General features: G+C 37.6%; 2 protein-coding genes across 2 annotated transcripts; both read right to left on the reverse strand.

The window, feature by feature from the left end:
* Nucleotides 1–3: 3 nt before the first annotated feature.
* On the reverse strand, nt 4–6857 carry tgm5l (transglutaminase 5, like). Its single transcript, XM_069147801.1, has 14 exons — nt 6582–6857; nt 6259–6441; nt 5926–6159; nt 5455–5573; nt 4888–5016; nt 4366–4543; nt 4037–4172; nt 3763–3866; nt 3425–3664; nt 3242–3304; nt 2934–3146; nt 2647–2804; nt 2083–2219; nt 4–973 (listed from the first exon to the last, which is right to left on the reverse strand). The coding sequence occupies exons 1-14, from the start codon at nt 6586–6588 to the stop codon at nt 820–822; spliced, it is 2055 nt and encodes a 684-aa protein (XP_069003902.1). The 5' UTR covers nt 6589–6857; the 3' UTR covers nt 4–819.
* Nucleotides 6858–6939: 82 nt separating this feature from the next.
* pxmp4 (peroxisomal membrane protein 4) lies at nt 6940–11345 on the reverse strand. Its single transcript, XM_069147836.1, has 4 exons — nt 11193–11345; nt 10874–10936; nt 10579–10777; nt 6940–10451 (listed from the first exon to the last, which is right to left on the reverse strand). The coding sequence occupies exons 1-4, from the start codon at nt 11303–11305 to the stop codon at nt 10182–10184; spliced, it is 645 nt and encodes a 214-aa protein (XP_069003937.1). The 5' UTR covers nt 11306–11345; the 3' UTR covers nt 6940–10181.
* Between the last annotated feature and the right edge of the window lie 2073 nt (nt 11346–13418).

Consider the following 13418-nt stretch of genomic DNA (forward strand, 5'->3'; position numbering starts at 1 on the left):
AATATGTTGGGAGCTCAGCATTAAAAGTTACATTTGAAGACCAAAAGTATGCTCTTGTAAAAATGTTTTGATAGAAAGTTGCCCTGAAGATGCTGTATTATAGGCTGGTGCTCAGATCCTTACTTTTGATTCTGGGTTGTATATTGTTTCCTTCTCTGTTATTGTTTAAATTCCCAATAACCTGTTTGTAATATAGATTACCTGGTGTGATTGTGCATGTGCCGATTACACTGCCTGTCAGCTTAGCTATGATTTGTATATAATGCTTTATTGTTGATTTGTTTTGACAGACAGTTAAGGTAGATTAATAAAGATAAATTAATTGCATTGTTGGGAAAGATGAGTAGAGCTTCATATCATTTCACACAGTTACTCAACCCAGAGGCATGCGAAACAAGACGGATTAAATAACAAATAAATGAGTGGTGAATGATCCTGGTATAAATTACATGTTAATATCAAGGGTATTAAACCGAAGTGAATGTTTTTCTTTATTTAAGGAAAGGTTTCCCTCTTCAGGTCAGATAAAAAATTGCAGTAACAAATCTACATTCATGCATACAGCTATCTACAAATACATAAACATATAGCTGTCAGACAGAGAGTGCCATAAATTTGAAATATTGACACATCTTATTTTTCAAACAAAGCAAAAAGCACAAAAATCCTTTGATCCATCGTTGCAACTTTTCAATTTCAAGTATTTTTAGGTGCAAAGTTGATTCTAATAACACATACATATTTAAATAAATAAATAACATTTACATTCACAATTGTGTTGTACACAGCAGTAGAAAAACATGAGGAGGGCTGCCCAAGTTACTTTCTGTTGACAGAGACCATCTTGAAGCCTCTGATGGTGCAGTTGAGATTTTTGAGTGACAGGCTGGCCTGCAGCATCTTTGCACCCACCATGGTGGGGATGAACGTGAGGCGTTGCTCCACTCTTCCTCCTGGACGCAGTGGAGACATGCTGCAGGAAGACACAGAGAAGATACAAATGTTTACAAAATGTGGTAAGTGTTTGTCAAAAAAGTAGTCCATGACTTGTTTTCCTGTGGACTTCATCAGAGCAATGTTACATAATGAAAGTGAAACTTCAATAATTGTCCTGTGAATGTAGAAACTTTGCACACATAGTATAATGTCGGGTTTATACTTTTGTCTGTTACACTTGTAATTTAACAGCCATAAATAATCATAAAGTGCTTGCAAATAACGAGTCTGCACTCGGCGCTGGTACATGTCGGTGATTATATCAGCCATGCCACCTCGAACAATAAACACAAACATAAGCAAAACAATACAAGCATACAGCAATAAAGTGCCGACATTCCTTTGACAAAGACACATGCTGTGTTCCAAATGACAGACTTCCCATCGTAGCCTAACAAATACTGCTCTTCCATGTTAGGACTCTTACTTGCGTAGAGCAGGAATTTTGACAGAGTAGTGTTGTTTCAAGTCGCACACTGTTCTGTTGTGCACTGACTGGAAATGACCTCTGCATGTGAACACATCACCCTCCAAAATATTGGCAGCTTTAATTATTTTAATTAGAAATTAACGTGTTTTTGTTCCTTCTGTTTAACACACTCAGTAAAAACACCGATTCTTTTTTCCGGCAGCAGTAGTGGAAAAAAACCCCGCTTGTGTGGTGTTCAGGAACAACTGCAGCTTCCTCAGACGCCTTAATTTGAAAATTCTTTACGCTGGTGGCCCCGCCCTTTTCTCTACAGAGCCAAGATGACGACCGTTCAGGGTGGAAAGTGTCCAGCATTTCACACTATTTTTTGGGGGGGGTGTTTTGAGTGCATCATCCTGGTACTTGTCGTGCACTGCATGTTTCTGTACTTGACAGTGTGAACACACTTATGCACTAAAAATAGTGTTAGTGTACAAGTACGCCATTTGAAACACAGCAACAGTGTTCTGTACTGACCGGTGACACTCCTCTGTTTGAGCATTCCTTCACCTGATCATTTGCAGCCACTCATGATGTTCATAAGTCATCGGGGTGCCTCTGACATTAAACATTCAACATGCGCAAAGAAAATGATGAGAGAAAATCCTCCAACATACCTGAACTGAATTTTGCCTTTGATCAGCCCGGCCCCTGCTACAGTCAGCACTCCACTCACTGGGTTAGAAAATGGGTTGGTGAAGATCAGCGTGGCAGTCTGCTCTTTGTTGGGCATGATGGAGTTTTCATCTGCAATCTGAAAGAGAAACATGTTAGTGATCCCGAAAATTCACCTAAATTAAAGCAAGTAAATATCACAACAACAAAAAAATCGTTATCTATTTCCTACAGCTTGATAATGCAGCTACATGATTTGATTTTCGCTCAAAAACAACTGTTCCATCACAACAGTAAATATTTTAGATACCTTATGCATGATTTTATATTTCATTGTTCATGATATAATTAGTACCTGAAATTTTGGAATGTTTGCTAAAATTCAAAACAAAAGTAAATGTCTTTGAGCAAATATTTGCTGTAAATCATGTATTAGCTTGTCGCAAAAGGGAATCCAGCTGGATGGGAGAGACGGAGGACTGGCCTGCCAAGTATTCTTTTTTTCTTAATCCCTCAGAAGATTAATTATGTATTAATGAGCAATGTTTTGAATGTTTATACCATACCTGTATGGTAAGCTGTGGGCTGGCAATGTTGATCTCTTCTGAGGCCAGGACCCGCTCATGACTTTCCACGTCCTCCAGGACTACTGCAAGGTTGATGAGGTCATCTCCCACCACATCCTCATACTCAGCCGGGACGATCTGCTGGTGCAGCACCATAACTGAATACAGAAACAGAGACAAGAGTGTGTGAAATTCATTATCAAATCCAGGTACAATAAATTACGAAAACCTCAACAGTCCTCCAGAAGTGAAAATCTTAAGTTTGTAGATGAGAAAAGAGAATTTACCCTGCATGGGTGCCAGCTTCGTGAAACCATGGGCCTCCCAGAATGTGTCTGAGGGGCTGTTGTTGTATTCTTTTGCTTGGGCATTGAGATGCACCTTCATCGTCTTGGCTACGCTCTGCTTGTTCATGACTTTGACCATGAAGCGGACAGGCTCCCCAGCAACAGGAGATTTGTCCAAAGTCAGGGAGACTGAAACTCCCTTGGACGAGCCTTCTAAATAAACATGAATAAAAAACAGTCAATGAGATGACATGAGTTTAAACAACTGATTCTAAACTCAAATAAATATGTTTAAAATGATAAACTACCTCTGCTTAGTGTTGACTCTTCTGAAATTATGGAACTTCTTGATGTGAGTGTTGAAGTCGGGCCTGTTTGTGAAGACAGAGAGAAAAATGTGAGCAGAGTAAGAATTGTCCTGGAGAGTGAACATTATATAATTTGGATAAATTAGTCAATCAGCAAATAAATACATATATTTTTTGTCATACTTTTGATGCATTTGTAGTTTCCTGTGATGTTCTGAAATCTGGGGAAGCCGACAGCTTTGGTGCAGATGAAGGATCCAACTCTCTCCGTGTCTTTGCTGAAGCTGACCACCTTGCCCTGGCTCATGATGATTTTGTGGATGTCAGCGTTCACCTCCGCATAGACAAATGGGATGTCATAAAGCAGGTCGATGCGCCGATTCTTCACCGCTTTGACCGGAGCTGGGCCACAGCAGAAGACTCCTGGGATGATAGAAGAAAAGAAAGTTATGGAAAAGGTCTCAGATGGCTTTAAGTAAAAGAGATTTCTTCAATAAATTTTAGCAGCATTTGCCACACACCTCCACTCCTCTCCTGGGGGGTCGGGTCAAGAACTTGCCAGCCATCCAGGCCAGATTCCAGATCCCGACGATTCATCCAGCACTCAACCCAGACATGGAAGTTCCTGTTTAAATGTCCAAAATAAGATATTGTTATTTTGGTATATTTACTTCACAAAACTAAATAAGTGGCATCAATATCACTAATGTAGTATTTTACAAGCAATATAGTTTAAAAAATAAAATACAAAATTATTTGCCATATAAAAACAAATTCAGATACATCCATACTGACCATATGCTGTCTTTGCTGTGGTTCAGCTTCTGGCCTTTTTCGCTGTAGTACTCCTCAATCACCAGGTTGTCATTAGTGTCGTGAGCAGAGTTGAAGTTTGTGACAACACGACAAGGAATGCCAAGAACTCTCATCACTGAAAGACAAGATCCAAATACAGACACAGACGTTTACATGCTGATGAAAATATCTCAGCATGGTGTCATGGAACAAATGATCCAGTGTTCAAACAAGACTCAGAGGACATTGGTCATGACAACGTATTGAGAACAATAAGTGTATTGAAGGAAACAGTAAATTATTTAATTTCTAATGTTTTGAATATTTACCTGTGCACATGACAGCTGCAAACACCCAGCACTGTCCATACCTGACCGGGCTGTAACCAGACTGAGCCCACTGTTTCAAGATGTCCCCACTCCCAGTCCACATGGAGGGATGGACACCTTCTTTAAAGTCGCTCGACCAGTTACCTTTCAGCACTCCACGATCGTCCTCACAGTTGATCTAAACTCAAAAGACAAGAGATAAATGTAATTTTCTATTTTCACTTCAGTTCCCCAAAATGACAAAGAAAGTTCGGGCATCAAACATCTTATGAGATGATTTTGATTGACACTGTCGGCTTAATAGCCACTCTGAAAGAATGTTGCAAAGCTGTAATTACAATGTCCTTGCATGTGGCATTTATGTATTCAGAACCTTGCAGGGTGTTTCCATGTATACAATCTGCAAGACATTGTGTCCTAGTTCAAGCCACAACCTGTTTTAATTAGCAGTTGTCAAAAACAAAATACTAACTGAGAAAGAACAGTAGGAAATGTTAGGAAGTGATTTGTGTTCACACTCACCATGGCAGACACAACCCGGCAGATGTAGACAGGATTGTTTCGGTTCAGGTAGTCCCTTCTTTGGCTCTTCTGGTGCTGAGGACTGACTTGGAGCAGATTCAGGCATGTCTCCAGAACACCAGGCTCGTACTGTACACAGAGATAAAATAAATGATTCATTCCTTTATGATGTTTGAAGCACATTCTATTAAATGCCTGGTTTACTTTCAAGTGACCAGCATGTTTCATTTGAGCTCAGAGTTAGATTTGAGGTTTGGCAGTGGACAGGATTTGGATATGTTTATTCATCTGTTAATACATCTACTAGAGCCTGTACTGTCTAATTTTCCCTTGTTCATTCTCCCTAATGATAGTTTGTTGCAACTGTTGTTTCACAGAGTGGTTTAATTGAGTTCAAGGACTGAAATTAAATAACGTGATTGGACACAATTAACACACGTATAAAAACTACCTTTATAAGCCTTCATATTAAGATAACACTCAGAGGTGAGTCAGCACATTTTATGTAAATAACCTGATGATGTTTTTCTTACTCATCACATCATTTCTGGGTAAAATTAATCATACCTGATCAAAGGACCACGGTCTTGACACAAGGTTCATAGCCGTCCCCATAAACAGCAACCCGGAGTCACTCTGGACGTATTCTTCTCTCTGGTCCTCAAATGGAATATGCACAGCATCATCTGCAAGAAAAAAAAAAAACTGACATTTAGTACAGTCCAGTGGGTTAAATTAAATTACAATTTGGTATACAGAGTAAAAGGTTTAAGAACTTCTGTTCCATGCTTGTCTTTAGTCATTCAATTTAATATAGCTGGTGCCAGACATATTACATGATGAACCCTTATCTCTCAGGTCTGATTCAGAAACTAGTTACACACTATGTTATCACTGTAATGATGCAATCAGACTCGAATAAAATGTACTAAGCAACATAAACAAAGCAAAAAAAAAAAACTTCTGATTCTGTGAAATGTTGTATGACCCTCAAAGAAAGTTCTTAATACCATTTTCAGTAGGTTTGTTTGCACTCACCAGAACACCAGGGGTTGAAGAGCAGGATGAATTTGCCATATGTGCAGCTCCTCTTGCCATCCTGAGAGAGCACACACAGCTGGAATCTGTAGCAGCCCACTGGGGCAGAGGCAGGGGAGGAGAGGAAGATGGAGGGTTTATGGGGGTTAAAGCCCTGAGGGTCAATACAGGCCTTCCAATGAGAGGAAGAAGTCTTCTTGGAGAAAGTGACAGGCATTAACACATACAGGCGACCTGAGGACAAAAGAGAGAAAGAGGATTAGGAATAATAATCTTAAATGTTGATCAAAATTCAGAAAAAAAAAATCGAGACCAAAACTGAGTTAATATTACCGAGCATAACTTTGATCATCAGAGAGTCAGTTTTGGGATTGAAGGGTCGGCCCTTCAGTTGCACGCCGATCTTGAATGGGTCTCCTCTTCGCACCACCAGAGTTTTGGAGTCGCTGAAGCCCTCGGTCCTGTGCTTCTCCATGTTCTCAGATTGTTCCATGTTGACATATTGTATATTTAAGTCTGCAAGAAGAGAAAAGAAAATTACAGAAGTTGCAAGACCAAAATTCATTTAATAATCAGATGGCACAATTTAAAAAAAAAATAAAATTACTCCATAAGCAATGGATGGCAGTAAACAGAAAGAGGAAAAAGAGCCTCACCTTCCATTTGCTAGTGTCTCTTTTTCACAGCAATGCTCTATGCCCCTACTGTCGCCCTGCACAGGTATACATACACCTTCGCCCCACCCTCTGAAAGCATCTCAGATATGGGCGAGACAGTGAACAGGTTTTAGTCAATTCTTACAAAGGTCATCAAGTCATTTGAAAAAAACGTTGACAATAAAATGGGACGCCTCTCCTTGTACGTTGCACCGCATTGGCGTAGTTTCACACGCAGTTTGACACACCCACTACGACAGAAGAAGAGTGAGCCAGAGAGGATTATGTCTGTTTGCTGGGTGTGGACTCCTGAAATACGCTACAAGGTTTGCAACACCAAAATGAAATGAGGCCTCAGGAGAGAGCAGAACACATGACCATTTATTTGCATTTTCTGGCTGATTTGGTAAATGAGAATAAAATACAGAATTTCTTGAGTATATAATATATGTGACCCTTTATAAACCTATTAATGCTTAATGTAACTCTTATTACGAACAAGATTATTTCCATGTTTTTCACAGTGGTGGAAGAAGTATTCAGGTTCTTTACTGAGGTAATACCAAACAATACAAGTGAAAGTCCTGCATTCAAAACCTTACTAAAGTAAAAGTATGTATTATTAGCAACATTTACTTAAATTATCACTCTATGTAGAAAATTATATATAATGTTAGATAGTATTAATTATGATGTGCATTAATAAGCATATCAAATGCTGTAAATTAATACTGTAGGCATTTACTGAGGTCCACTTTACTGTTAGTTAGTTTAATCTACAGTAATGCATCATAGTGTAAAACATCATCTTATCTTTCTAGCATCTGTTCTTTGAAAAACATACATCTTTAAAAAGCTCAGAAAACCAGTCCTATTTTCAGCTTTATGAAGATGCCCTTTCCAACTGATCCAAGAGGGTTTTTAAATGGTCTATTTGGCTTAAGAGGTATTAGGGAACATTAAATCCTTCAGTTCATCAGAAAAATGTCAAACTCTAAATCACCATTACAGTGCAACAATGCTAGTGAGTCGTAGCAATAAACAAGAAATCACTGCTAACAGCCTTGAAAGTGTTACACAAAGGCAATTACTTTTGTTCCAGAATGGACAGGTGTGGGAGGTTACTTGGAACTGACACTGTTCAGTCATGTTAGGGCTTGTCACCAGGAGAAACAAACTTTGTTGCGCAAATTTTGTTCTGTTGTAGAGAACTCACCTGTTTACTATGACAGGTATGCAAAGTTTATGGGGTGGGATGCATTTTTGGAGAATGAATATTGACTCAGAGCCACATCAGGGACAGTGTTGCCTGTTTCTTACTTTTTGTCCAGCACCACCTTTGAATTGACTTTTTGAACTTTTTTTAATGAACTCGTTCAACAAATTTTGAATTGATTACCACAAGATTTGGTTGAGATATATGATGTCCTGGGAATGGATCCTGCATTTGCTTCAGCAGGTCAATTGTTTTACTTATAAGATCAAATGTGTTAACATTTATTAAATGGATGAATGACAGATTAGGTGCTGGCTAATAAATCCAAGGGGATGAATCTTAATGACTTCATTGATCCCTTGACTTTTCATTGAGATTAAATGCAGTTAACAACTGCAGTTTTGAGGAAAATGTCTCCACAATTATAAGATTGATTACCTTGAAATTTCAAACAATTTCGTTCCCCTCAGAATGAATTGCAACAACGTTTGTGATCGCTTTACTTTTGCGCTATCATGAGGTTAATTTTTTTTAAATTGCCTATTGTGATTTATGACCTGAAAAAAAATTACAAGAGCAGTTTCAAATGTGATTTGTACGTCATGCTAATTGACAAATGTTAGCATGACACTAAACTAAGATGGTAAACATAGTAAACAGCATACACAGTGTAAGCCTGTTAGCATTCTGACAAAAAGTTCCAGTGAATACAAAGCAAGGTTATAAAATATGTTCTTAAAATGTCAGCCAGTCATTTGCTGACTCGTGCCAATTTGAGAACGAAAAGCACTCTGGTGCATTCTCGAGGTAATACCATCTTTCAAGTACATTTGGCATCAATCTGGCACTTGTTCCCTTTAGTCTGTGTAGCAATCTATATATTCTTTCTTTTTTTTTTTTTACATTGAGGTAGAACCAGGCACACTGTAGTAGTACTTTTGGTCAGTGTTACTTCTCTTGGATGTTTGAGCTTCCCTGCACCTAAAATGATTCAGAGTTTGACCATGAGGAAACTGTTTCTAAATTCCTTTGTTGAAAAGGGAAAGTTTTTCTGTGGCGACCTCAAGTTTAAGATGCGTACCTGCAAGCATAATTTGCAACATCACAACTTTTTTATAGCGAATCCTGGTCCAATGGACAAATTTCTTTTTTTACAGTGCTTACACTTTCAACATGAAAAATATTTGCATATTCATTGATTCTGGATTTTTCAGGGAGGAGGGGTAGATGTCATTTTAGGAATTTAAAAGAATTACCTGACATTTTTTTCTGGAAAAAAATATATATCAGACACAAAGTAAAATTCAAAGCAGAGTATTTTTGATACATTTTCAATCATGTGTGGAGAAAGTCTTTTAAAACCGTACTTGAGTAAATGCACTTCGTTACTTTCCACCACTGACAATCAGAGTGAAACTAATAAAACAAAATTAGGTATCCAACTTCCCTAGGGAAAAAAAAAAGAGTCAAATATACATTGTTTACACAACTGATCAAAATATAACAATGCATTTCCTGCTTGCATTCTAATGATGGTTGATGGACTTTAGAAAGTAAATAAGCGATAGTTCACAAGTCTTTGTTGCAAAAGTGATGACTCGACCGACAGGTTTGACTGAAACAGGATTTCATTCAGTCAACTCACACTGAATAATGTCTAATTATGGCACGCCTTTAGCCACTTAATATAAATCAACATAAAACTTTAACATTCGCATACAGTATTTGTTGTGCATGTGGTGCTGGGAGGAGTTCACATGGAGGAAAGAGGAAGTCCTCATTTTTATTGAGAAATAGAAAATGTGAATAATAGTACTTCATTGGTCATCACCATAACCTGTAAACTGCTGTGAAGTGCTACACTTGAACCCCGCTTGTTCAAACTAGGAAAATTAAATGGATGTGTGTTACAGAATTATGGGGATTTTTAAATGTTTATATTTTTAAATGTAAGCAGTTAACTATAATATTCCTAATATTGAACTTTTTGTATCTGCAGGTTCACAACTACTAACAGCATTTCAACCTGTTTTACCTTCATCACCTTTTTCTGTATTAAATCCAAATCAAAACAAATTACACAATTAACCCACAATATGAACAAGAAAAAAAAAAAATCCTACAACATCGATACATATAAGGCAGTTTAAAGCGATAATATGTAGATAAAACAGTTTAGCTCGTTAGCTGGAAATCTGATGGAAGTTGACAAAGAAAATATGTCAATGAATTAAAATAGTAAAATAAAACTATAATCGTACAGTATATTAAAAAAGGCAACGTTCAATCATATTTGGAATTATGATTATACAAAAATAAAATATAATGCAATTATTGCGTCACAAAGACCTTAACCATAGAGAAAAAAAAAAATCACAAATGCTTCATTTTGGAGAAGCAATCCTTGACTTATTATAAACAAGGAAATCTGAGACGTCATGCCACACGTTACTGTCATGGTAGAGGTAGTTCATGGAGGACTGTAGTGAGGGCTGAAGGGTGTGTGGGTAATACTCAAAGAGCCACAAGACGATGCCCCAAACCAGCGTGGCAAAGAGGGGGAAAGGGTCGTGTTTGGGCTGCGGGATAATTCTTTTCTCTACAGCCAGTCGAGACAGGGCGAACAGGATCCGGGACAGCAGGTACATGTTAATCTGTAAGGAAAAGCAAACGGGTTCACTTGATAGAAGACATTTACTTAAGCGATAACAATCTTGAGTTACGACGACGTGCGAAAGGGACAGAGCGAAAGGGACATTTACAGCCTGCAGCTCGTCATACCTGGCTATTAATGTTGTTGTTGTCTCCAAACACCAACCATCCTCCGACGCAGGCGGCCAGGAAGGAGTGCGACTGTAAACTCTTTCCCTGGATCTTCTGCTGCAAGGCTTGGAGTCCTTTGTATGTGAACACGAAGCACGCCAGGTTCCTGGAGTGCGTATATGTGGCCTTCAGAATGGCTTTGAGTTTGTCCTTCAAACTAAATAGAGGGGAAGAAAAACTTGCTCACAAACTCAAGAGGCACAGGAAGTATTGCAACCATGCATACGACGTTATTAAAAGCTCATCATATTACCTGCCACTTCTAAACAGAAATGTCATAACCAGGGCATGTGGTGCTCTGATCTTGGCCCCATATCTGAGTAGATAACAAACATGTCAATGTTTCCTAGAGACATAAGGGGTTAAAATATCAAGGTTAAACATCCTCAGGTATCTTCTCATAGTAAAAAAAAACAAAAAAACAAACAACAACAAAAAAAACACCTGCTACTGTTAAAAGTATTTATAACACAAGATGCCACGGTGGCTCCAAGCTGTGGCTTTATTAAGGTGAACAGCAGCTAAAGCTGCTAAACTCCAGCTGATGAGGCTTTATGGATGCGTTCACTTACACGGCGCCATTTCTGAATCCTTTCAAAACTGCAAGTGCCGCTTTGTATTTCTCCTGCTGCAGAAGATTATTGACAGTATACAGAACAGTTTTTATCAGATCAGGACCCGCCATGACTTTCAATATAACCGGGAGGACACATATACATGTTGCGACACACGATACGGAATGTTGCGTCACATTGAACAATCGCCGTGGTGCCGCATCGCATTATTGGTTCCTACCTGTATGTAAATACAGCTCGGGACACTATTCAGTTTTTCTAGTACGTTTTAAAATTAAATTAAATTAAAAGAAAAACAAAAGGGCTGACTGCATGACTCAATTGTTACTGTAGTATAACTTGTTGTGGCTGTTGTAAAGCTACCCAGCCTTTTAACTGCATTAGTCACTTAGCTTTTGATTAGTACATATTGTGACAGAGGATGCCACATGTGATGAGTGCAATAATTTGCTCCAACACATTTCAGAAGAAATAAAAATAAACTACCTTTGGCCATAACCTGCAGGTCCACAGGTTGTGGCCTTAAATAACCTGCACTAATGTCCAAATATAGTTTCAGTTTCAACTTGGAGGACTTTTAAAGAATGGGAAAAGCCAGCTTAAAGGCCTATCCCACACATATGCAGTACATTCTTCAAGTCAACACCCATTATTCATCTTACTCAGACAAACACTAATTACCTTTTAGGACAAATGACATATTATGTCATTATGTACTCAATTCAAACAATTCTGCTCTGCTTTGCATCATCTTTTTTATTTTTAATATTGAATCACTACATAAAGTGTTTTGAATAAATACATATAACCTTTACTTTAGTAGCCATACAGTAAAATGACAGTTCAAAAATAATTAAGTAAAAAGTAGAGAAGCAAAATATTCTTAAGATATCAAAAGTAGAAGCACTTAAGTAGAATGATGTTTTCTAGCATTAGCCTGTATGGTTAGATTACTGATGAATAATGAATATGTGGGCATTATTCTGTTGAAACTGCTCAAGATGAATGGATTTGTACTGCAGTGTTAATAAATATGTATAATCGTGTTTGTATGTAAAATATTTATTCGTCAAGTTTCAAATACAAAGTATTTGGCAGTATTTCATTTGAATGAATGTGTTGTAGTTAAAAATAACAACTAATATTTCCTGTCTAAATTGCTAGCTTTAGTAGCTGCGTCAGCAGCACCATTAACAGTTAAAGATTTTGCAGCTGACAGCAGCTCTTGAAGTTTACTGAGGCATTTCAATTTGAAATTATCTATTTAATATATGTAGAGAGAGAGAGAGAGAGAGAGAGAGAGAGAGAGAGAGAGAGAGAGATCATTGTGAATGCTTTGAACATTTTGTCATTATCTAAACACATGCTTATAATCAATATAGAATCGGGACACATTTTCTGGAGGGATGTTGCTCAGTGTCCCGAAGCTGTATGGCACATTGATTAATTAATTAAAAAATGCATAAATTGTACCCAGCAAATCCTTTTCACGGGAAGTGTTATTTTTCATACTGTTTGAGGACAATATGCAAAACAATAATGTTTATTTAGAATACAAACTTTAGATAGATACATACATATATATATATATTTATATATATCTATATATTAGGCTATTGTGGTCTAAGTGTAAACAATTTGGTAATAGTAATTATCACAATTCCATTGTTTTAATCATTTTATTATTGTTTTTTTTCCCCTCTATCAATCCAATTCATTGTTACATGAAACTCATCCTCCTAATAAATAGTATTCAGACATTGTCTTCCACTTATCAAAAAAAAAAAGAAAAAAAAAAAGAAATGAACAGTGATTACACTATCAACCTGAAAACACTACTTTGCATATTTCTATATATTTACCTGCCCCGTGATCTGGAACACAGTGGTGATTTAACAGAGACGTGGTTAATTCAACCAGCTTGAGTGTCAAGGTGCTATGATTAGTTGTTACCTGTTAAAATATTCAACAGTCTACATTTGAACCTCATAATCCTTTTTAAAATCAAAAAGGTTAAATTTGTATCTTTTTTTTTTTACATTAATCTGCACACCAGTAGCTACACAATGAGTTTTGTAGGTGTTTGTGTGTGAACTGAATTATTGCCAGGAGGTACTTCATGTCAGATAACGTGGCACAATTAAGGATAAGGTGAGCAGTAGATAGCATGTAGTGCGTAGGAGTCCTGACTAAGTCACTATACCTGTCATTTCAGTGAGGGAG

The sequence above is a fragment of the Embiotoca jacksoni genome, unplaced genomic scaffold, assembly GCF_022577435.1.
Source record: "Embiotoca jacksoni isolate LCO1_2020_lvr unplaced genomic scaffold, fEmbJac1.0.p SCAF_1, whole genome shotgun sequence".
In the NCBI taxonomy this organism is placed as follows: domain Eukaryota; kingdom Metazoa; phylum Chordata; class Actinopteri; family Embiotocidae; genus Embiotoca; species Embiotoca jacksoni.